We start from the raw sequence: 26,466 nt of genomic DNA on the forward strand, positions 1-26,466 counted from the left end.
GGCTGCACCCAAGCTTTTTGACACACTTCATCATCTCCTGGGTGACACAAGGCTATAGTGAGTAACTCTCACCCACTACTTGTACACATTCATAAAGAAAATGTAAGAAAATCAAAGTAAATGTCTCCATGTAAGGACTAAGGGTGCTTTGAGGAACACTTTGATGAGGCATAAATATTTCCAAGACGTTTATTCTATATTTTATTTCTGCATTGCATTATTTAAGCTTCAATTTAAAAAGTCATTGCATTTCATATTGTTGCTTTCGTAATGATGTAACATCTCTTCTGCAGTTCTTCATTACACATTAATTACCTTAATAATAGCCTTAGTCTCCAAAAAAAAAAAAAAAAAAAAAAAAAAAGTCTCCAAACAAAGTTGGGACAATGTGCAAAAAGCAAATGATTAGTTTATAAAATAAATGTTTATATTGTGCAATGATGTGCAAAGTAAATATGATCTTCTTGAATTTAATACCTGTAACACACTTCAAAAATGTTGGGGCAGCATTGAAGGCCAACCAAAATACAGTCTACTGCTTTAACAAGTTCAGGTCAAGAGTCAAATGCATAATATTTGCTACTGGATACATCTGTCTGCTTCTCACAGAAGATTTACTTGTCGTAGGACATGTTCAGTAGGAAGAAATTAGTAGGAGTACTTGAAGAACGGATCACATAAAAAAAATAAGTCTGTAAACTGCTGTTGTTGATACTGACATTAATATTAGAAATGTACTGGGAATTTTTACTGTCAGAAAATGGAACATTACAGTTCTCTAAATTATTCATTATTTATTTTAATGTTATACTAAAATTATATTTATCAAGGGCTACACATCAAATAAGAAGAATATGACATTAAAAAAAACTCACAGCACCTAAATCCATAGACAGAAGCAACAAGGTTTTGAATAATAAAGGTCTACATTAAAAACATGTAGAACCCCCCCACCCCCCAAAAAACTCCCACAAATTCCCCACATTCACCCACAAAGCGAACAGTAAAAATGAACATGAGTATAAGGAGCATATAATTTTAGAGCCCTCGCATTTCTGTCACAATTGTAATGTGTTTATTTTATTTGTGTTATAGCCTCACAGACGCGATAAAAACTGTCTTCATTTGCATCACAGAATTTGTCATATAAAAGATATGATTTACTACTTAGGCACGTTGCAGCACAGTCCTCTCCTTCAGGATGTTCACCGCTCTTTCCCTTCCAGTTATCAGGCTGGCCTGAATACCACATCCTGGAAAACAAGAAAAATAATTCATTATTTGTCACAATGTGCCATTTAAAAAAATATATTAAAAAGCTATTTTTACTAAATCAGAGCTAGAGCTGTAATCTACAGTAGATATAGCTCAGAAATCACGTGTGTGGTATTTTACAGCTGAGTGTGAAATGGACTTACGGTGGTGTAGCACTGAGTGGTGTTCCATCTAACCATCGCCAGTCTCCCTCCGTCACAGCATCAGTCAGACCAACCCAGTAAAAATGTTCACCAGAAAAAGGAGCTGATTTCTTCAGAAAATCCTACAAACACAAACACCCTGCTAAGTGAACTGTACAGTAAACATTAGACAACTCCAGCAGAAAGAGCTTCAGTGTCTGATTAACTACACCGTCAACAAAAAATGAGTAAACTTTATTTTTAACAGCAAATTTCAGCTGAATTCATATAACTTTCCTCTGTGTGAAGACAACACTGAGAACACCATTATACTACATTAGTGTTTCTCAATCAGTGCTAAACCTGGAGGAACTCTGTCATTGTACATTCTTGTATTTCTCTGCTCTAACACACTCAGTCAAACCTGATCAGCTCATTAACGAACACTGAGTTGAACCGAGTGTTTTACAACACAAACAATGGCTAACGCTGTTGGATCAATTCCTTGATGATGTCACCAACATGACTCATTTTTATAACTATTACACTGACTTTATTGCTTTATTTGATGATTTTATTCTGTTATAAATCCCATTTCCAAAGCAACTGTGATGCTTTATAAAATGTAAATTAAAAAAAGAATATCAATAATGAGCAAATCATTTAAATATTTAATAGAAATATAGTACAAATACAATAATTTATATGTTGACACTAAGAAAGTTTACTGTTTATTTTTAAATATTTGCCCAGCAACAACTTCCAAAAGTTGGGACAGAGGCATGTTTACCACTGTGTTGCATCAAATCTTCTTTTAAACACACTCTGTAAATATATAAAGAACTAAGGAGACCAGTCTCTGTAGATTTAAAGGTGAAATATCTTTTTTGAAGGATTCAGCTGCCCAAAATCTCACTGTTTCCATTGTTTTTCACTTCATAATGCACCAGTTGTTTTTCAAATGAGTTTTTCACACTAACACACCACCACCATGTCAGTGTCACTACAGCGCTGAGAATGAGCTACCACCCAAATCATACCTGCTCTGTGGTGCTTCTGCAGGAGTCCAGACCATTGAAGGGAATTGAAGACCATTAAAGAAAAACCTACATTACTGTAATATATTACTTTGTACAGCTTTACCCTATGACACTGATTACAAAGTATCACACAGAGTCTACTGCTGGCACTGTCTGATTTGGTTTTCTACATCCGTGATTGTATTTCTTTAATATAATATAATAATAAAAGCTACTGTAAGCAGTGGGCCTTATTTAAAACTTGTAAACATTTGAAGCAATAGGAACTTAATGTGGCTTAATCTCCACCCAATCTATCAGTGAATGTTATGGAATAAGTCACATTTATATTTGAGTATCATACCTGCTCTTCTGTACTGCTGACAATCACCAAGTGTCCTCCCTCAGCCACACAAGCATCTCTACTGGCATTCCATGTCTTTTTATCAGTAGAAAAGTAGTAGCACTTCCCACTGAAGTATTTCCAGCCCTCAGCACAGCAAGCATCACCCTCTTTCAGAGCAGAGAACATTTGTTAACATTTGGAGAGAGAATGTTGGTGAGATTGTGATGGGAAAATGCAAATGAACACAGTAATGATGATGATATCCCAATATACTTTTTAATGATTATTACTAGTAAGGCTGATTGAAGTGTAGAACATATTGTGCTTAGACTTGTGACGTTAAAGTGCTTATTACATGATGTACTCAGGACATGACCCAGGAGGAGACCGTTGGAGGAGGGAAAGTGCTGAACATTGCACTTTTGTAGTTAGATTAGAGAAGTAAGGTCCCTAGAGAGATTAGAGCAGTCTAATATATGAATATGGCGAAGAACACCCTGAGTGGAAAACTTGACCTATCCCTGTCTAGAAACATTTGAGCTTTTCTTAACAGACATTAATTTAAATTCAAAATATTTTTTCAGTCATTCCTCTGCTGATGCACACCACTGTTCCTCATATTGAATTAACTGACCTTACTGTTCATGAAATGGCATTCTAGATGCAGAAGCATTTCTTTGAGTGTTTGAATCATACTAATGTATTCATCTGCTGTGTTGGGTGCACTTCCCATACTTGTTCCTGCTTGTGTTGCTAAGCAACTGAAAACTAGCGGCTGTAGTGAAAACACAGTCTGTTTTCCAGTGATACCATTACCATTTTTTAAAAATCAGTAAATCTGACTTTTCTCAATTTCAATAGTGATAAAAATGTATCTCACTTGATAAATCACACAGCTTTTGCTTTTCTGCCTCAAGCTTCTTAATTTCATTCTCTTTATCTGAAAAAGGCAGAATATCATGATGGTTAAATTAATCACACTACAAAATGAGGACAGACTGACACAGTTAAAGGAGCAATCTGTAACACAGCCTATATACTGTACTCAATTATAACATGACCAGGGTGTATCATCTGAGATTAAGCTAACTTAAGCCCAAATTTAATTTTTGTTCAATAGGACTCTCCCTCAGCTCTATTCTTATTGGACAAGCTTGACTTTGGGCTTAAGTTATCTGGCTAAATTGAGAAATCCTGCTTTGCGGAACACGCCACTGAACTGCCACTGCTTCTGTCGTCCGGCTGTTTGGGCTTCACATTATACCTCACAGATCAGAGTCCAATAAATCACAGTTTGCCTCACTATAATCAACTGTATTTATAATTGAGTAAAGTACAATAAAGTAGTATTCTCTGAGATTCAGCTCCATGTTCATCTTGGAAAAAGATTTTGTGTCGCACTTGTGATGTGATGGAAATTTGTTTATAGAAATGATTCATAATCAATAGAGATATTTTTAATCAGCAATGACCACGCATACTTGCGTAAACCAAAATTGTTTTATTTTCCTAATTCTCTGTGTGAGACAGCAGACTTGTGTGTGTGTTTCAAATAACATATCGACACCTTCCGTTCAATCAACTCCCTTTGTCTCCAGACCAAAGAGTTAGAGGGGAAGGCACAGGGCACACCTGGAAAGGTGTTAGAAATACAGGAGAGAGTGGAAAACAAATGGTGGGAAACTCAGAGTTACGGGAACAGTATATATTGAACGATGATTGAAATGTAAAAGAGCGAACAGATGGCGAACTTCAAAAGGCTTTCCAGGAATAAAAAATGCTAATCAAGAAATGGTCAGTAGAGAGGTGAAAAACAGCGTTGTGCGCAGCACCCTCTCTCACGTAATAAATTGCTGTCTTATTTGATGCCGACTCAGAGACTCAGCTGTCTTATTTTCTGTCATAATTTTCCACCACACACTGAAGAAAGCACACACTCAGAGATCCATGGTGTGGTGCCCAATCACACCTCCCTGTCATAGGTATCTGTGTAGCACATGTAGGAGGCAGGACATGAATTCACTGTGATTGTCTGGAATACTACCGGCTCTGTTCACACTCGGTTCACTCTGACATTGACTTTAGGGGGTTGGCAGGACATTGATACAAATGTTATAGATGCTGGTCTTCACACAAACAGGTCCTACGGGTAAATTCCAGGATATTTCTGGGTTACCATGCATGTCTGAAAGCTTTGGCTTTGATCTACATGTAACTACATCAACTATTGGTTAAACTGCCTCCCACCAGAGCCGACTGACTACAGCTTTAAACGACTTAAATGCAAATGTAAATAAACACAAACCAGTTTGACTTTACCTGACTTTATTTTATGGATGTATTCATTCATACGTTTTCATATTAGCATGAAAAAGAAACTAATATGTAAAATAGAGTAAAAGTAAAGTTTTTCAATTTTACTTTAAAAAGAAAGTAAAAAAAGATAATATTGTAATAGAGACTTGAAGCCCATGTATCTCCAGTGTCCTGTTTTTAAAACCAAAATATGGTCACTGTGATTACACCCTATGATCATAATCAGCCTGAATAAAATGACACAACAGAGGTACTTCACAACCTCATACAGATGTTGATCAGACCATGCACTGTCCTTGGTGCAGTCTAAAACCGTTTTCAGCCCTATTCTACATGACACAGACAGGTTTTTTATCTTTGACATTGAGAGCTCAGCAAATCACCCGCGAGACTGAACACAATTTCTGAAATTCATATTTACCTGAGTTTTCTTGTGGTTAAATGTAATTAAATTAATATTAACATGTAAAAATAATAAAAAAAAATAATGCAAATCCCTCTTTATACATTCAATTTGTCTGTTGTTTATTATTAAAATCTTACAGAAAAGGTGAAGACCTGACCTTGAAGAGTTCTGTTAAGGTTTTCCTGTTGTTTCTGGAGCTGTGTAATAGTCGCCTGATTCTCTGGAAAGTCAAGATTTCACATCAACATGTTTGTGAAGTACAGAGTGATGCTTATATCGTTGCTGTCCAACATTTCTCCATTTTAGTCCATTTTTAGTTTCTAACACAGCATCTAACCTTCACATTGTCTAAAAATGTCATAATGAACAAACAAATATAAATAATTTTAAATTAAATCTTTTTACATTTATTTTCATTGAGAGTTGAGAAAGTATTGTCCTTTCCTGTGAAGTTGCTACTTGGAGATACATGTTTTTCATTGGACAGCAACACTATGGAACTAACAGGAATAAACAAATGGGTTTCTCACTCAGATTATGTTTGTCCTGTTATACAAGTGCAAGTCTACACATCACTGACTACAATTCCCATTTGTATTTAATGTTTAATGTTTAAAATATTTTACATTTGACCTGTGATATTACTAGTCAATGTTTTTGTTGTTAACAATAGGATTGTTCCTAGGATTAGAAAAAACGACACTTATATATATTGATATATATATATTCTTTCAATGTCTGTAACTGTTTATCCAGTTTAGGGTCACTGTGGGTCCGGAGTCAACCCAGAATCATTGGGTGTAAGCGGGAACACACCCTGGAGGGGGTGCCAGTCCTTCACAGGGTGGCACACACACAAAGTCACCCATCCACGTACCAAAGTGTGTTTTTGGACTGTGGGAGGAAACCGGAGAACCCAGAGGAATCCCAGGAGGAGAACACACCAAACTCCTCACAGACAGTCACCAGGAGCGGGGCTTGAACCCAACACTACCTGCTGCGCCACCATGCCACCTTTGATCTTGTATGAATTATTTAATTTTACATTTAAATATTCACTCTTAAGAAGGGACAATGTAAATAACTGTGATTAATTTAAGAAAAAATGGTGATTAATTGATGTTGTTCAAAACCATTTTCTGCATTCTTTTATATATGGCACATCAGTAAATCAGATTGTGAAACTGCTCACACTGTAAGTGAACACAATTCTTCTTTATCTGTGTCTGGTTTGTGGTTGATAAACAAAAATTAATGAGTAAAAACATAAATCTCTCATTAAACTCTCAATATTCCCATTTATTATTGAAATCTTACTGAAAGGTAAAGATGAAGATCTGACCTTGAAGAGTTCTGTTAATTTCTTCCTGTTTTTGCTGGAGCTGTGTAATAGTCGCCTGATTCCCTGAAAAGTGAGGATTTCACATCATTAAGTTCAAGAAGTATAAACATGCAGAAAAATACAGAATATAAACAAATGGGTTTCTCACTCAGATTATGTTTGCCACTTTATGCAAGTCCAAGACTACAATTCCCATTTTTATTAATCATTTAAATGTAGTAGACATTCTCACCTGTGACATTACTCTGCAGTGTTTTCTTTTCTGACTGAAGCTGCACAATGTGATTTTCTTTGTCTAAAATGTCAGGATCAACATGTTAATGAAGTTAATGAAAGTGAAGATCAGATTAAAGAAAATGATCATTTTAATATATAAACACACACTAATGAAAAACTGGGAAATAGCTATAATCATAAAAACAGTTTTCTGGAGCCAGTTTTCCACACTGTAGTAACAAGACAAGAATAAACACTATAAAATGGTGATCAGAGGAGAACAGGACTAGATAACTTAAGGAACAATCCACAACCATAAACGACAGACTATAACCAATAAAACCATTAACATAGAAAACTGAACACAACCTGATGACTGCTTTGGAGAACAGCAGAAAGAGTTCAGTCTGGCGTAGTACAGAAAAATCATCATTTGTTTAGCAGGCATTGGTACCCCAGTAAAATGTTGCTGTGTTCCACTTAAATCACAGTCATAAAAGTATATTTTCTCCTGGATGAATGAGTAGAACTATAGGACATTCGTTCATAATTTGTAACTGCTTATCCAGTTCAGGGTTGCGGTGGGTCCTCACAGTCACCTGGAGTGGGACTTGAACCCACAACCGCCAGGTCCCTGGAGCTGTGTGACTGTGACACTACCTGCTGCTCAACCATGCCACCCAACTACAATCAACATCCTGCACAAATTTAATACAGGCACATCATTTCTCATAATGCTCCAGTGTCTTTCCAAAAGCTAGAGCAGCTTGTTCTATTTTTGTACATTTATAAATATTTAAAAGTAAGTCAGCTGTACAACAGACAAAATATTTATTGTTCATAGTTAACCCTTTGAACCCGAAACACACCTTATATAATCAGCCTTGTAAGTCTTGAATGTCTGAATGCTTCTGTGAGCTCCGTATACCGTTAGAAAGCGCAGATCCTACCGTTTCTAAAAATAGCGCTTTCATCGCGGTGCTGTGAAGTCTCTGGGAGTAATCCAGTGTGAAAAACCACCTAAAAATCAAGGCGCTCCTTCAAAATGTTGGTCTTATGTCCTTGTCATGAAAGACTAATGATAGGCGCTAAAATCAGAAAAAAAAACCGCTGAAAAAGGGACAAGAAAGACGCTGTTTACTTTCAGTTTCGTTTTGACTCACATAACGTCAACCCACGCTGTCTCTGGGCAGAAAAATATGAGTCATCAGCAAAAACATATTCCTATTATTGATTTATAGTTTTTCAAGGTTTTTTTTAGGTTTCACATCAAATAACACTGCATTAGATCAACAAATATAAACTAAAAAGCTTAAATAATTATTTATTGTGTGTTTTCTAAATAAACAAGTATTATTTCATCATTTTTTAAAAAGATTATAATAATAATCATAATTGTAAACATTATCAGCATCTGAGAAAACTGCCAAAGTACCAAAATGTTTTTATTTGTTGGGATATTGTCCATATTTGCCCTGAACTAAATTCCTGAAAGTCTGGGCCTGCTGTGACTGTCAGAACTTTATCAGTCATACATCCCAGAGCTTAGAATATCAAGAAAAATATGTCCGTCTGATGCTAAAAATGTATTTTGTCACAGTAATATGACATGTAATAAATTAGCATCAAAAATGCTTATGTTTTCAACTAAAATACACCTCACACTAACAATCTGTGTCAAGATATCCACTGTGGGAATATTATTTCAAGGCTGTACATTGAGAAATATGAAAAAAATAAAGCAGGCGCTAGGTAAAATTTTTGGTCAAAACATGACAAATTTATAGAAAAATTGATTTATCGGTCAGCATGAAAACCTCAAGTGATTATATATTTGAGTAGCTAAGGTTCTTTAGAAAATAAAACAACATAGCCATATTCAATATGTCACATAATTACTGTTTAAATGCAACTGAAAGAGGCACTGACAAATAAACGGAATAGCAAAATAGCTATATATATAGGGTCCATCGAGTTAAAAATCTTTCATTCTGACTGAAGTTTATACATTTAAGGTACTTCCTCAAAGTAACTTGCTGCATGTTTCTTGAACATGTCTGTGCTGGGAACATAAACAAAGCACAATAATAAAAGGAGACCAGTTGGAAAAATTGTAGTACTTATTATCACACACAGTTGCTCATGACACAAACCTCTTAGCGAAGTGTTTCCAAGGGCATCTGAGGAACAGAAACAGAAGATCCACAGTCTTCATAATCAATATAAATTAAATAAGAAAAAGAACTGGCAAAAGTCTTACATTCTGAAAGCAACATTATTCAGAAAGAAAGAGGAAAATTGCTGTGAGAATCCATTCATTAAGATTGTTTGTAAAATATTTACATATATTTCAGTTTGGACTCACAGAGCACTCCCAAGGTGAGGGCCAAAACAAAGAAGAGACAACACAGAGAAATCAGCAGCAGTCTCTCTGTAGTGTGCCCAGATGTTACAACCTTTGATGCTGGCTGAGTCAAGGGGTCACCATGATGATGCTGAGCCTCGCCTCGCTGAGGTGGATCTTGAGGAATGGCCATATTAAAAAAAAAAACAATTATTATACATACAAACTAAGAGAGCACTTGTAGAGTTATAAAAGCAGGTGCTTGTGCTGCTTGGGGTTTGTCAGTCAAGTGCCTGAGCTTAAACATGGGAAACACAAAGACTGAGTAGAAAGTTTTCATATTTGTATGAAGAGGTTAAGTAGACAGTCCAAATGTACAAACAGCAGAAAATGAAATAACTAGAAATTACTCAGTTCAAAAAAACAAGAACTGTCTAAATGCCTGGAAAGTGTAGCTTTACCAATAAGCTAGTGGTTTATTTATATCACTGGTAAATGTACACTGGGTTTAAACAGCTCCACACTGCTGTGACTGATACACTCATAACAGCACAACACACACTGCCATATCAATGCCCCTGTACTGCTGCAAATGCGACAAACTTAGTAATACCGCAGCTGGGTTCACACTGTGTTGTGTTCATGAACTGATTTCAATGAGATTGGCAGTGAAAGCAGAATTCCGCATACACAACTTTGCCTATGAAGATTTGCTTGAATTCAACTTTGGTGAACTCTGATACGCAAATCTGCATATTGAAATAACAGTGCTGCTGCTCAGGGAGTGTGACCTCTCTGCTGCGTCTGAAGCAAACTGGAGGAAACATGAACTTTTGTGGTTTCAACACAGGAGACGTTGTAAATGAAGTAATGAAGAGTTTACAAAACACTTCTCTAAAAACTCCTCATTTTTTCTGCTGCTGCTGTTATGACATCAATGCTCTTCAGATGTGACACTGTGGAAGTGTGACTGGGGCTTAAAGGGGGCTTAAGTTTTTATGATTTTAATCAAAAAAGACTTTTATAAAATTCTGAGGCTGTTTTCCTACCATTTGCTGCTCTCCAGTCTGTTTGCGTGTTTGAAACTAGTATAATGTGTTAATGAAATCCCATTGTCAGAAAATGGCTAAAAAAAAAAAACTAAGGGTCTCATTCTGATTTGCTAGGCTTCCTCTCTCTATTTACTGAAGTGAAATGGCATATAAGGCTTTTAGAAAATGAATAGGCACCCAAACATTGAAAACCATGAACCATGATCCATAGGTAGGTAATACTGACTTACTTTTGCTGTAAATGAAACTGACTAACTGCATGAAAGTAAACACAGACTGATTTACAAACATGTTTCTCTGGTAATTCAACCAGTAGATAAAAATGTATGGGATGAGTGTGGCTGAATAAGAAGTATTTGTTTGGATCGGAGGTCTCATGATGGCAAAATGTCGGATAGTGCATCTTTAAATCTAATAATAAAAGGTAAAACAAAGCAAGCATGAGCTGAAACTGAACAAGAATGTGTGTGAATGATCACAATGACTCACCCTGAGCATGGAAGCTCACTGTGGAGTAGGTGACATCAGCTGAAAAAACATTTAAGAGTAATAAATAAACTATGTTATTCTGTGTTATACTGGTTATGCTCATGTTATACTGGTGTAATAAATGTGTTATTTTATACATTGATCATTAGAGAAAGAAAAGTACAAATGTATATATTCATATGATTCTCTTGGTGTTGGGTACATTTTCAAAAGTTAGACAAGACAAATATGGTAGAAAAACTGCAGCTATTGATGACTAACCCAACTTGAGAAGAGCATATAAAATTGCCATTAGCTCACTCAAACCAGCTGCATATATTCTGTTTAGCTACTTTTAGACAAACTACACTACATACCTATACTATATGTATTATACAAAAAAAGCCCATTGTAAATGTATAAGCGATATAAGAGAAACCAAAAGGGGAAATTTAAAGTCTAGACTGTCTTTCATGTGTGAAAGAGGCATATGAATAACAGACAAATGCTCTGGGTTTTCACCTCTGTAAAATTTAGCACTAGTTAATATAGTTACATCTTACCTTATGTTGAAACATGTGTATGACATGGAAACAAGATGAGATTTGAGCACCTTTGCTGAATTACTTACATGTAAAAAAAAAATAAAACCCTTTTTGTACTAGACTGCCATTAGAATAAATTGTTAGTATTATTATTAATTTATATTTATGTTCCAGACCTAGGCTGACTAAGCCAGCCTCAGGGGTTTTCCACAATGTTTTAAATCGCAGTGGAGGTATCACTGTTAATCTGCAACTCGACCCTCCCTCACAACTCAGAGCAGTCCATAATGACCAAGTGCAATGAGAATTTCAAATAAATTTAGCAAATTTATTGAAAAGAAATTATTCAGTACTCACCTTTACTCAGTACTTATTTGAAGTAACATTGGTGGCAATGAGAGCCTTTTGAGTAGGAAGCCATAAGGTTTGCACACCTGGGTTTAAGGATTTTCTGGCATTCTCAAGCTCTGTCAGGTTGGATGCCGACCATTTGTGGACAGACATTTTCAGGTCTCCCCAGTCATGTTCGAATGGGTTCAAGCCAGGGCTCTCGCTGGGTCATCCAAGGACATTCACTGACTTCTGACTAAAGCACTCCCGTGTTGTCTTGGGTGGTGCTTAGTGCTCTGAATAAGGTTTTCCTTATTCCTTATGCTGCCAGCACCATCCTTAAATGTAGGGATGGCATTGGGCAGGTGATGAACAGTGCCTGGTTTCCTCTGGACATGATACTTAGATTTGAGGAAGGTCCAGAAAGGTCAATCAAGCAGATTAGTGTTTCAGACAGGTTTTCGTGTATTTTTACTGCTTAGAGTTTTCCATCTGGTCAGTCTGCCAAAAAGTCCAGACTGGTTGAGTGATTTAGTGATGGTTGATCTTCTGGAAGTTTCTCCCATCCGCACACAGGATCTCTGGAGCTCACATGTAGACTATGTATCTTTCAAACCATGTCCAATCAACTGAATTTGCCACAGGTGGACTCCAATCAAGGTGTAAAAACATCATAAAGATTATCAAGGAAAATAGGAGACCCCAAAGCTAAATTGAAAATGTCATAGCAAAGGATCTAAATATGTCCATGCTAAATATTATACTAACCGGATTCCAACAAAGTTGGGACACTAAACAAATTGTGAATAAAAAATGAATGCAATGATGTGGAGATGGCAAATGTCAATATTTTATTCGTAATAGAACATAGATGACAGATCAAAAGTTTAATCTGAGTAACTGTAACATTTTAAAGGAAAAATATGTTGATTCATAATTTCACAGTGTCAACAAATCCCAAAAAAGTTGGGACAGGTAGCAATAAGCGGCTGGAAAAAGGAAATTGAGCATATAACGAACAGCTGGCCATAAAACTCTACTGGATGCTCGTGATCTCCGGGCCCTTAAATGTCACTGCACCTCAAACAGGAATGCCACTCTCAAGGAAATAACAGAATGGGCTCAGGAATACTTCCAGAAAGCATTGTCAGTGAACACAATCCACCGTGCCATCCGCCGTTGCCAGCTGAAACTCTACAGTGCAAAGAGGAAGCCATTTCTAAGCAAGATCCACAAGCTCAGATGTTTGCACTGGGCCAGGGGTCTTTTAAAATGGAGTGTGGCAAAATGGAAGACTGTTCTGTGGTCAGATGAGTCACGATTTGAAGTTCTTTAAGGAATACTGGGACACCATGTCATCCGGACCAGTGAGGACAAGGATAACCCAAGTTGTTATCAACGCTCTGATCAGAAGCCTGCATCACTGATGGTATGGAGTTGCATGAGTGCTTGTGGCATGGGCAGCTTGCATGTCTGGAAAGGCACCATTAATGCAGAGAACTATGTTCAGGTTCTAGAACAACATATGCTCCCATCTGACGTCATCTCTTTCAGGGAAGGCCCTGCATTTTTCAACAAGATAATGCCAGACCACATTCTGCAGCAATCACAACATCATGGCTACGTAGCAGAAGGATCCGGGTACTGAAATGGCAGCCTGCAGTCCAGATCTTTCACCTACAGAGAACATCTGGTGCATCATTAAGAGGAAAGTGCGACAAAGGAGGCTCAAGACGATTGAACAGTTAGAGGCCTGTATTAGACATGAATGGGAAAGCATTCCTATTTAACTTGAGAAACTGGTCTCCTTCGTCCCCAGACGTCTGTTGAGTGTTGTAAGTAGAAGTGGGGATGCCACACAGTGGTAAAAAAATGGCCTTGTGCCAACTTTTTTTTGTTGACGCCATGAAATTATGAATCAACATATTTTTCCTTTAAAATGTTACATTTACTCAGATTAAACTTTTGATCTGTCATCTATGTTCTATTACGAATAAAATATTGACATTTGCCATCTCCATATCATTGCATTCAGCTTTTATTCACAATTTGTTTAGTGTCCCAACTTTTTTTGGAATCCGGTTTGTATTTTCATATTTACATTTCTTGTTGTTGTATAAATATCTAAAATTTTGTTTTCACATACTCATTATGGGGTACTGATTGTATATTAATGTGGGAAAAAATGGAAAGGGTCTGAAGATTTTCCAAATGCATTGTATACTTAAAAATAAGTAGAGAGTGGTTTTAGTACCCTTCATGTGTCGAGGTATGTTGTGTTGTTTTTAGCTTTCATTATGATGTGATTTCATTCATTAATTAATTCATCCAGTTCAGGTTTGCGGTGGGTACAGAGCCTACCCAGAATCACTGGACTCAAGGCAGGAATACACCCTGAAGGGGTCACCAGTCCTTCATAGGATGATACACATTCAAGCACACCTATGAACAATTTTTAGTCGCCAATTCACCTACCAAAATGTGTTTTTGGACTGTAGGAGGAAACCGGTGCACCTGGAGGAAACCCACGAGGACACAGGGAGAACACACCAAACTCCTCACAGACAGTCACCTGGAGCGGGGCATGTTTGATTATACGTAGTGTGCTTTCATATTTTAAACATGTTTTTTATTTGCATTATTTTTTCACATTCAATTCATGTTCCCATATTTGTGGTGTGTTGTGTTTTCTTTGCAACTGTGTTTTAACTATATAAAAAATAAAGTTTATATATAAAGAGTCTTTAAGGACAAAAGTGACATATTTATATTGTAATCTGAACGAGTGAATGCAGTTATACTGACATGATATTTATCTCATTTGGTCACATCCTGTGACTGTAACTATAGAGTGGGCGATAACACGTTTGGCTTTGTTAGTTTACTGTATCCCAGGTTAAGTTTATTCGGATAGGTTCATGCTTTGTGTGATTTTAAACATTCTGAGATCTGTTAAATTCTGATATGTTGTCACTAAATAATCATAAACATATTCATTTAGTAAATAATATATGTTTATGTGAAAAGTTCCTTGTTAGTAGTCTATTTATCTACAGCTTTGGTACTTGGAAAAAAAAACAATTATTTTATTATTGCAAATGTGCAATTTATGTTTCATACTTGTGACTAAACATTTAGTATTTAGATTATTAGAATAAACAAAATTTGGGATGCTTGAATTACATGCATGAGTCTACAGCTTTGTGTGTGCTACTCAAGGAAAAGTAACAACTCTTCTTCAAGCTTTAAAACTCAATTATATATAAGAAACACAAAATGAGAGTTCTTGCAGGTCCCAAAGTACAACCAGGAAAAAGTTTCTTGGAGATGAGAAAAGCTAAACATTATTTCTTTCACTTACCATCAGTTGTTTTTATTTCATTTGAATGAAATGGTTGGACATGGCGGACTTGAGAGTACACAATATCATCATTCAAATTTGAACTCCCTGGTGGTTTAAATGGAGAAAGTATTAAATGACAGAGAGAAAGAGAAAAATGGAGCTTCCTGTATTGTGCAAGTCAGAAAAACAAGAAAACTGTTACAAACCTGTCATTGATTGTAATCTAGTTTTGTCACTCCACTACAAACAAACGTTCAAAATTCAGGATATTGCTTAACAAATGATATTCTTTTAAGTAAAGACAGGGTTGATTGATTTGGTGAAAACACAGTAGATCAAGTAAGAATTCTATGATTTACTGTTTAAATATAAAAATGTATGTAAAGTTTAATAATATGAAAATAACATGAATATTTCAGAAAGATGCAGCTCGTACCACAGGATTGTACTTTGAAGTCTATAATGCAGTGTTTTCTCCCTAGTGCTGAAAAAAATGATCAAACCTCAAAAATGATATGTATATATATATATATATATATATGAAATGATTTCAAACTTACATGTGTCAGAAACAGACATTTCTAAGTTAAAATAATGTTTTAGGCGAAAGTATAGGGATTTTGAGGAAAAAGGTTTGCTAAAAAATAGAACTGAGCTGATATTCACTGAGAGTTTTAATCAATTTGGGGCTCTCCATTTGAATGTAATGAAGAAAAATCAGTGGATAAACATATGGAGAACACAAAGGATTTGCTGTTGCTTGCTCTGTCCCAAATATAAACAGCTTTCTGAGGTGTTACATTTCTGAATGTTCTGATGTTTTTTTTTTATATATATATTTTTGTTTGAATCATGTTTACTACTTATGTAAATTCTCTTGCATCTATTATCTTTGCAATTTCTCATTTTAAATAATTTTGAATTAACACAGTGTAGGGCGGCACGGTGGCACAGCAGGTAGTGTCGCAGTCACACAGCTCCAGGGGCCTGGAGGTTGTGGTTTCGATTCCCGCTCCGGGTGACTGTCTGTGAGGAGTTGGTGTGTTCTCCCCGTGTCTGCGTGGGTTTCTTCCGGGTGCTCCGGTTTCCTCCCACAGTCCAAAATACACATTGGTAGGTGGATTGGCGACTCAAAAGTGTCCGTAGGTGTGAGTGTGTGAGTGAATGTGTGTGTGTGTCTGTGTTGCCCTGTGAAGGACTGACGTCCCCTCCAGGGTGTATTCCCGCCTTGCGCCCAATGATTCCAGGTAGGCTCTGGACCCACCGCGACCCTGAATTGGATAAGCAGTTACAGATAATGAATGAATGATTGAATAACACAGTGTATAAATAGTATGCAAACAGACTTGTCTTGCCTAAACTGTTACAGATATTGGAAATAAAAAAGCAGCCTCTGTGGTTTGAAAACTGCACTCTTTCAAATGCTGATTTTGATATAAGATGTATTGAAATTTCAGCCCCATTTTTCATTGCAGCAAATACAGATACACAATAATTCTTTACCTGGATGAAGGAGGCTCTTACAAAAAAAGGATACTTATAATATATTTGGTAAATTTGACTTAATGAACATTTATTAAGTACAACTAATATCAATATACTAGTAGTACACTTTTAAGAGCACTATTACAATACGTCTAAGGGCGCTGTCAGTGGTTAATTCTGTGATCGATCTCTTTGTGAAAGTTTACTTTTTCCTGGGAAGCCTGCTGGTTTACTTCTGGCCGAGATTTGTATTTTTCTTTTGCAATCTGATTTTTTTTAATTGAATTTATGGGTCCGTATTTTTTAAATCTGTTTTTTTTTTTTTTTTTATTATTTCATATTCAAATATTTATGTCATCAATTTAGCTCCATATTCTATGCTATCTTCTGTAACCATCTAGTGTGGGTCTGGACACTACCCAGAATCTCTCTGTGCAAATTGGGGATACACCCTAAAGAGTCACCAGTAACTCGACATCAATGTTAACAGATATGACCCTTATAACTTTTGACATCTTTTAGAATAAACATTAATAAATGTCTATGTATGCTGGGTCATCTGTTATAAAGAACGTATGCAAGTGTCATGTAACTTTGAAAACAGTGCCCTACAGTAAAATGTTAATTCAGTTCTGTAAGTGTTAGAATAACTTATTTAAAACTACATTTAAACTGTTGTGAAACAAATAAAACATTATTAACACATGAGCAAGGAAGGGCCTTATCCCTGTACCAGACGGACTAAAAAAAAATGTACAATCTTGTTGGTGCTTTCCATTCTGGCGTCTTTGCAAGCAAAGTATGCCTCAGAGAATAGTTCAAAAGCAATTCAAGCACCTGGAAGAGTTTGAGAGGGGTCACATCATAGGGCTCAGAGAAGCTGGATGGTACCATCAACTGTATTGCTTTTTTTAATACCGGTCAGATACTCAGATACCGGTCTTTCCATAGCACACTTTTGGTGGCAGTGAATTGAAGACAAGCACCAACAACATGACGGATCTAGGAGATCTACATGACTAACGAGTAAGAAGAACAAATGGATTGACTGACATGCGTGGAATGACAGAATAGAAATGATGTTGGATAATCTGCAAGCAGTGATGCCCTCCATGAATCATGCAGTTAGTGGCAGGACTTTTGGCAGATGGCTGCACATCAAAGGAACACATGCCTAGAGACTGATACGACACCATATCAACGTCGCCAGATACTACAATGGACTGTCATGGACATGGACACGGAGGCAACATGGTCAGTGTCAAGATGAAGGGTTTGTTGTCACATGTCATATGTCCAGAGGATCTTTGGTCATGGTGTAGGTTGAAATTTTGTACAATGCCAGATCTCCTTTAGTTTTCATTACAGGGACTTTATCAGCCCAATGTTACATTAATGAGGTCCTGCAACAAATGGCTCTACCTTTTCTTGCACATAGCCATGTGTGCTATTCCAAAAAGACAAAGCTTGTTTGCATACTACTGCCATCTCAAGAGCTTGCCTTGAAGACAGAGATACTATGCCATGAGAGTATTTCACTGCTTTATCTTGTTACAGACATCATGAACATATGAAGAAGTAATGCTTAATATTGTCTTATGAGGTGTTCCAGTCAGTGTTTACCACAATTTATCTCATAACTACCATGAAGACCGGTATGAACATCATGAATAAATGTCACCACGTTTTTAATCTTAATGTTTACATTAATTAATACATTCCTTACTAACTAATCCACTTAACTAATCAGGAGCTGCAAATAACTAACTTGTTCCAATGGGTCCATCACTAGCTCAGCAACAGGCCTGGACTGAGGTGAAGTAGAAAAATATTCTATGGTCCAACAAATCAAAGTTAGAAATTAAAAGTTATGGATCCAAATTTGTATAAGCATACAGTTCAAAAGCCAGAATCTGTGATGATGACGGTGTAAATTAGTATGTATAGCATGTGTTACTCGCACACTTGTGAACTACTGAACAATATATACAGGTTTTGGAAGAAAATACTGCCATCCAGAAAACAATTTTTATTTTATTCTGGGAGGGCCTTGCCTTAAGCATAAGCAAGGCCCTCCCAGAATAAAATAAAAATTGTTTTCTGGATGGCAGTATTTTCTTCAACTTCTGCATGGATTACAGCATGGTTCCTTACTAAAAGGAGTCTAGGTGCTAACTAGGCCAGACCTTTCACACATTTAAAAAAAGCATTGTGTATTATGTAATCACAAAAGCTCTAATGAAGACCCTGAGCAGGTAAGTAGCTGAAATCCTAAAACAGGAAAAGACTTGAAAACAATATATTTTCAAAACCACAGCATTCAGTCTCATCAGTAAGCAAACACTTTTGATAAAAGTATGGTGCAGCACATTGGTAAACATGTCCCTGTCCAAACTTTTTTGGAACAAGTTGCTAGCATCAAATTCCCAATGTGCAAAAACTATAAAAAGAAAACTATATAGTTTCCCAGTTTCATCATTTAAATGTTGTCAATTCAATTAGGATTGAATTATTTGCACATAATTGAAATTTGTTTTCATTTATATTGAGACTCATCACATTTTTTTATTCTTTTTTTCTTCCTTCAACTTCCCTTTTTGACCCTTCAACTTCATAGAACTGAATTGAAAACTATTTAGGGATATATATATATATATATATATATATATATATATATATATATATATATATATATATATATATATATATATATATATTAGTCAAATACATATTGAGCAAAAAATATATAGATACGTTTCAAGATATGACTGATGGGAAGCTATAAACAGAACTCTGTTGTTCCTGCACTGTAATCATTTTGAAACCAGTAAAAGGAAAGAAAATAAAACAACACTCACTTTTGGAGGGCTCGCCGTCTCCTGTCTCTCTTTCCTGATATTTTCGATAATTCACATTGGAGTAGATAGCTGCCATTGCAGACGTACCCATGGGAAGTGCCTTTAATTGTCTGTACAGTCTTATGATAAAGTTTGAATAAACCAAATTTCCAGTGGTCTGTGACTACTTCTCACTCTGTATCTATGACGTTCTTAACATATCAAAGAAACTCAGCAGCTTAGACACCACACCTAGACACCATACTCTGCTGACAGAGTAACAATTTCTTATCACATATACAATACAAGTGTAAAAATGTGGTATATTTAAGTGCTGGACTCTGAACTCATTAAATATGCAAAGTCCCTTTTTTACATCACATTTAGTTCCTTTTTATAGTCCCCTTCCTTTTTCTCAAAAGTCCAAACACGTGACTTCTCAGATTACATCTTACATTGTGGTACACTTTCTGTTGGGTTTTGTGTTTGCTATCCAGTATGGATAAATATGGTTCATTTAATGTATTGCCCTCTTGATGTTTGGTATTCTCCACAAAGCCTCCCCTTCTCTAGAGTCAAATATACAAACCGGATTCCAAAAAAGTTGGGACACTAAACAAATTGTGAATAAAAACTGAATACAATGATGTGGATTTTATTCGTAATAGAACATAGATGACAGATCAAAATTTAATCTGAGTAAATGTAACATTTTAAAGGAAAAATATGTTGATTCAAAATTTCACAGGTGTCAACAAATCCCAAAAAGTTGGGACAAGGACATTTTTTACCACTGTGTGGCATCCCCCCTTCTTCTTACAACACTCAACAGACGTCTAGGGACAGAGGAGACTAGTTTCTCAAGTTTAGAAATAGGAATGCTCTCCCATTCATGTCTAATACAGGCCTCTAACTGTTCAATCGTCTTGGGCCTTCTTTGTCGCACCTTCCTCTTTATGATGCGCCAAATATTCTCTATAGGTGAAAGATCTGGACTGCAGGCTGCCATTTCAGTACCTGGATCCTTCTCCTATGTAGCCATGATGATGTGATTGCTGCAGAATGTGGTCTGGCATTATCTTGTTGAAAAATGCAGGGTCTTCCCTGAAAGAGATGATGTCTAGATGGGAGCATATGTTGTTCTAGAACCTGAACATAGTTCTCTGCATTAATGGTGCCTTTCCAGGCATGCAAGCTGCCCATGTCACAAGCACTTATGCAACCCCATACCATCAGTGATGCAGGCATCTGAACGGAGCGTTGATAACAACTTGGGTTATCCTTGTCCTCTCTGGTCCGGATGACATGGCCTCCCAGTGTTCCATAAAGAACTTCAAATCCTGACTCATCTGACCACAGAACAGTCTTCCATTTTGCCACACTTCATTTTAAAAGACCCCTGGCCCAGTGCAAACATCTGAGCTTGTGGAGCTTGCTTAGAAATGGCTTCCTCTTTGCACTGTAGAGTTTCAGCTGGCAACGGCGGATGGCACAGTGGATTGTGTTCACTGACAATGCTTTCTGGAAGTATTCCTGAGCCCATTCTGTTATTTCCTTGACAGTGGCATTCCTGTTTGAGCTGCAGTGACGTTTAAGGGCCCGGAGATCACGAGCATCCAGTAGAGTTTTACGGCCTTGACCCTTACGCACAGCAATTGTTCCAGATTCTCTGAATCTTTTGATGATGTTATGCACGGTTGATGATGATAACTTAAAAGTCTTTGCTATTTTACGCTGGGTAAGACCATTCTGGTATTGCTGCACTATCTTTCTGCGCAACAATGGTGGAATTGGTGATCCTCTTACCATCTTGGCTTCAGAGAGACACTGACACTCTGAGAAGCTCTTTTTATACCCAGTTATGTTGTCAATTGACCTAATTAGTGTTAATTGGTCTTCCAGCTGTTTGTTATATGCTGTTATATTTCCTTTTTCCAGCCACTTATTGCTACTTGTCCCAACTTTTTGGGGATTTGTTGACACTGTGAAATTTTGAATCAACATATTTTTCCTTTAAAATGTTACATTTACTCAGATTAATCTTTTGATCTGTCATCTATGTTCTATTACGAATAAAATATTGACATTTGCCATCTCCACATCACTGCATTCAGTTTTTATTCACAATTTGTTTAGTGTCCCAACTTTTTTAGAATCCGGTTTGTAAAAGATCTGAACACTCTTGGCCCTGCTTGCTTAAATTTTTACTATTATGTGAATTACTATTGATCATTTACAACATTTTGCAGATGCTTTGATGCAGTAGTGGATAGTAACGAAGTAAATGTAATTTGTTACTGTACTTAGGTAAAACGATTTCCATTTAGGGAGACTTTTTACTTTAACTCTAGTACATGTCAAATATCTTATATTTTACTCCACTACATTACGGAAATCTGCCGTTACTTTTTGGTTTGTGTGAATAACACCGTAACGTATCTGACTAAAACAGATGAACAAACAGTTGCCGTGCTAAAACAACCACACTTCCCTCCACCTCCCTACCAATTTCAGTGCTGTAAAAGTTAATTGCACTAGGGGGAGCCCCAGGAGCATAAAAAATACCTCAAATCTCACCTAGTGTTTGAGTAAAAAAATGTTATGCGTAAGTGTCCTATGCCGTTATAAAAGTTTATAGTTGTGCATTGGTGCCTGCTTCGCTCTGCAATTACACCGCCAAACCACTAGGAGTGACTTGCAAACATCTTTGTTAATATTTAGTATAAAGATTTGAGTTAATATTTCTGGACTTTTGAACCTTGTTCATCCAACTGCAGACCAACCATAGTCGTTATATAGATGCAACGAGTTACATTTCTGGAGAGTGCGGAATCAGGCCACGCTGCCTATCGAATAGGTTCAACACAGAAATATTATTTGGGCTTAATACTCAGGAAAGAGCGACTTCTGTTGGTTTGGAGGGGCAGCACAAAGACTGGGGAACCAAGAGTGACACTAGAGTCTTTTCATGTGATAAGCATGAGTCTTGTTACAAAAATGATGATAAGTCATTAGAGCCATAATAAATCATAATACTTGTACATTTGATTTTTAAATACATTTGAACTTTAACTCAATTCGAGATCTACAAACAGGACTTCTATTTTTACTGGAGTAATATTTTACCTTGAGTATGTGTACTTTGTCCACCACTGCTCTGATGTGATATTAAAACAGTGTTTTGCCATATTACACAGAATATATCCTTACCATTTTAAATGGGATTAGAGTCAATCTGATATCTAATTATTTAGATTACAAAATGAACAGATTTCAAATGCAATAGCATACAAAAATAAGTGCTGACACCTGGGAATGAGAAACATAGGAGCCCAGTTTTATTTCAGTAAGAACAGGTATATTGTCTTAATAGGGTTTTGGCTGCCTTAGGTGGGGTTTGGTTGTCTTGGGAGGGGTTTTGGCTGTATTGGGATAGTGTTTGCATGTGACTGTACATAGGTAATAACTGCTCCAGTCAATTGGTATTGTAGACAGAGATAGGAAAAGAAGGCCTTCTGGATCTGTCAATAGACAGTTCTCTAAACGCATGATTCTCAAGACCTTCATAAACTAACTGACAACCCATAACTGTTTATTATTTATCTCCAATAAAGTGTTCTTTGATGTGAAATATTTCTGTGTAGAGAGTTTGTCCATAAATTCTGAAGATCCTGAAAACTCACACCCTAGCCTGAATATTATCCATATTTCTGATAAATGATTATTGTTATTATCTAAAATGAGTAATAATAATAATAATAATTTATAATTGATAGCCACCATTAAGCAGAAATAATTCAAATACTGTTACCACGGTACATATACATATATTTATTGGCATTCAACGCGAGGCAGGAAAAAGACATTTATGAACAGACTCTATACACTGAAATTTAAATCTCAGCTTGGGGTATACTGTATTGCATATAACTTATTTTCGCTGTATCTGTGTCGCTGATAATGTTTGATGCAAAGGTCAGAAGCTTGTTGTGGGCAATTTCGTGTTGTGTGTCTTACTGTTGATAAATCTGTTGCTGTTGGTATACCATAGGAGATATTGTTGCTTTTTTAAGTGTGCGGCTCTGTGCCATTTTGCATGCACAAACTAATTAGGCCTTAAATTCCCAGTGCGCGGAGTCCGGCAGTGGTAAAAATTTGCGCCGGTTCGACCCTCGCTGCGAAATCCGGCTCGAAGGAGCACCGAACCGGCCCCCTCCGCCTGTTTAGAAATCTGGCTCGCTCCCAGGGTGAAAATGGATGGTGCGCTAGGCGATTGGAGGTCACCCGACGAACCGCAAATCTCCGGTTTGGTCTAAAGAACAAAGCCACGGAAAGAACGTGAGCTGAAAGCTGTGATACTACGGCTTGTGTTCGTTGAAATCGCGCAACTGTGAATCAGTTTTCAATCTTCAGTCTCTCTCTCGAAACTGACCTCGGCTGACCCCTTTAAGGGGGCGGAGCTAAACCGAGGGGGGGAATTCAAAACACCCCCAAAACAGAGGAAGCCTAGCTTCCTCTTGTGATTAAAGTGCGCGATTACATGGAAACTCTACTTCCTAACTAGCGCATACGAAGTGTGTACTTTCCCGTGCTCCTCCTTGTGTTCTAGTGTGGTGTTACACTTGATGTTTTGATTCCCCGCACACCCCCTAGTGGTCTGAGGTTGTTCACTGAGACAGCCTAAAGTGTCCGTCAGCCCTCTGGTGTTTAAAATTTGTCATTACCACTGAAATCCCTGAAATCTTAGTGTTGAAATCTGCGTTCACATATTAAAAAAAAATTCCTGTTAGCGCCCTCCAGGTTATTTGAATCTCCACCAGCGCCGACTGGTGTTCATTATTTGCCATTGCATTTTAAATTTGCATGTCACGTTCTGGTATTGCAATTTAATTTCGACTTCAATGCTGAAGCTTGCTGTTGCCATTTAGATTCCCTTTCAGTGCCCTCTGGTGGAGAAACTTGCTATCGCAATTGAAGTTGCTTGGATATTTTTCATTCACAAGCCTGGTATTATGGTTTGATTTGCCTCTAAACCCTGCATATCTGAATAACTGCAAACAAGACCTTGAAATACAGTCAAGCTAATACAGCTCCCAGCTAGCAAAATTGTATCGGCCCACACTCGGGCCGACTCACGCACGCCGGAACAAAAACACTTGGCCCGATGCCGACACGCGGAGTCGCCATTGTTTCGGCTGTGATGTATGGACATAGAGTGGGCCGATAGTTCTGGCCCGAGTCTGGGAAACTCTCGGCCAAGACTCGGCCGAGAGTTGTGGCTGGGGTGCAGCTCAAATGAATCGGCCCTAGTCCAACAAACCATAACTAAATCGCGATAACCAGACCACGGCCGAGTTTGAGCCAGAAGCACGCCATTAGTGCCAGACTCGGCCCAGATCTGGCTCATTATCGTTTGTAATAGATTATTTCTATACAACCCCCGCCCCCCAAACACACACACACACAACCCACCCCCACCACCCTCCCTTCCCTCAAAAAAGAGTACAATCGGGTTCATGGTGAAATTACTGTTTTATTAAATAACTTACACTTTCAGAAAAAAAGAAAAAAGGTACATTTTTGGTCACTAAAGGTACAAGTGTTTAAAAGTCCAGTTTTGTTCCTTAAAGGTACATTGCATTCTCTTCTCCAGAGGCAGACATACATGTTTGTAGTATTTCATTATAGAAATGTCATATAACAAAAAACATAATAAAAGTCCTGGAGATGAAACACATTTTTGTTTAATTTTGTTGAAACACATCCTTGTTGAATTCCAGCTCTATAATTAAACATATAGAGATTATGCACATGTTCTGTTCTCTTCAATATATTTTCTTTAAAAATATTTAACGAAAAACTATAAACAGCTTATGCATGCAAATTCATTAACTACAGAACCTCAAATATAAAAGATTATCAGGTTATAGTACAAACGGTTGTACAAACGATTATGCTACAACTGATGCTAAAGATCTCATCTAAATAACTTAAATCAACCTCCTATCTGCTTTTCTCCCTGTCTACCTGCATTTTTCACTGCCCCACTAGTTTTCTTACTGCAGTCCATCTTTACACAATTACATAAAGAAAATGAATTAGTTCATGTTCATAGTTAATTTTGAAAAATTTAACTAACTTCACAGATCCAAAAATAAACTACTTCACATGCTTTTTTCTCTCTCAGTAAATAGGTTTCTATCATTTTCATATAATATAACCTCCTTCAACCCATTAATCACTAGCCCAAAATCACTGCTACTCCCCAACAAAGAATTAGTGTATGTGGAATTATATATTTAAAACATTACATTACACCAAAAACCAGCACTGAGATTGAGAATGTATTTTAACCTACTTAGTACCTTTTGTCTTCTTAATGTGTTTAAGCAGTTTTATTTCTTATTTTATTTCTTATACTGAGGTATAAGACCCACAAAAAATCACATAGTCTTGTAAAATACGCCAGCAAACAACAATTACTCAAATTAAAATAACTCATGTATGAGCGATTGTCATGTCATTTAAATGTCAGAGGAAAAAAATGAGCTAACTAGAGTTAAACAGGTTAGCTAAAGTTTGTCATTTGAAAAACAAAACGGTTAAATATTATGTATGTAACGTATAGCAGTTGATAGAATACATAATATTAACGATGTGAACTACATTTGGGTGATACCAAAATACCTATGTATCCAAAATATAAGGTTAAATTGAAATGCTTACAGGATGAATCTGTTCCCTGAGGCCAGTGAGAGCTGCTCGCGTGTAGCAGTCACAGAAATGAGCGCAAATCTTCATCATCTTCTTCTTCTGTGTTTTTAGAGCGGTTCGCTTCTGCCACCTTTCGTTTTCTCATTCAGAGTTCATTCATTTTAAAGCTGTCGTTCCAGTCCAGTCGTCTTCAAAAACTTAAATAACAATTTCCTCCCTTCAGCACGGCACTGTCTCCTTATTTCATTTCTGTCGTTCATGTCCCAGTCATTACATCAATATTCTAAAATATTACAGAGCTTACCT

General features: G+C 36.9%; 1 protein-coding gene across 1 annotated transcript; it reads right to left on the reverse strand.

The window, feature by feature from the left end:
• Positions 1-1,018: 1,018 nt before the first annotated feature.
• On the reverse strand, positions 1,019-24,853 carry LOC136707266 (C-type lectin domain family 4 member D-like). The gene is made up of 5 exons (XM_066681244.1): positions 24,583-24,853; positions 3,643-3,702; positions 2,781-2,929; positions 1,419-1,540; positions 1,019-1,253 (listed from the first exon to the last, which is right to left on the reverse strand). Exons 1-5 carry the CDS (start codon positions 24,851-24,853, stop codon positions 1,076-1,078), a joined length of 780 nt encoding a protein of 259 aa, XP_066537341.1. The 3' UTR covers positions 1,019-1,075.
• Positions 24,854-26,466: the final 1,613 nt, after the last annotated feature.

The sequence above is a fragment of the Hoplias malabaricus genome, chromosome 9 (assembly GCF_029633855.1).
Source record: "Hoplias malabaricus isolate fHopMal1 chromosome 9, fHopMal1.hap1, whole genome shotgun sequence".
Classification (NCBI taxonomy): Eukaryota; Metazoa; Chordata; class Actinopteri; order Characiformes; family Erythrinidae; genus Hoplias; species Hoplias malabaricus.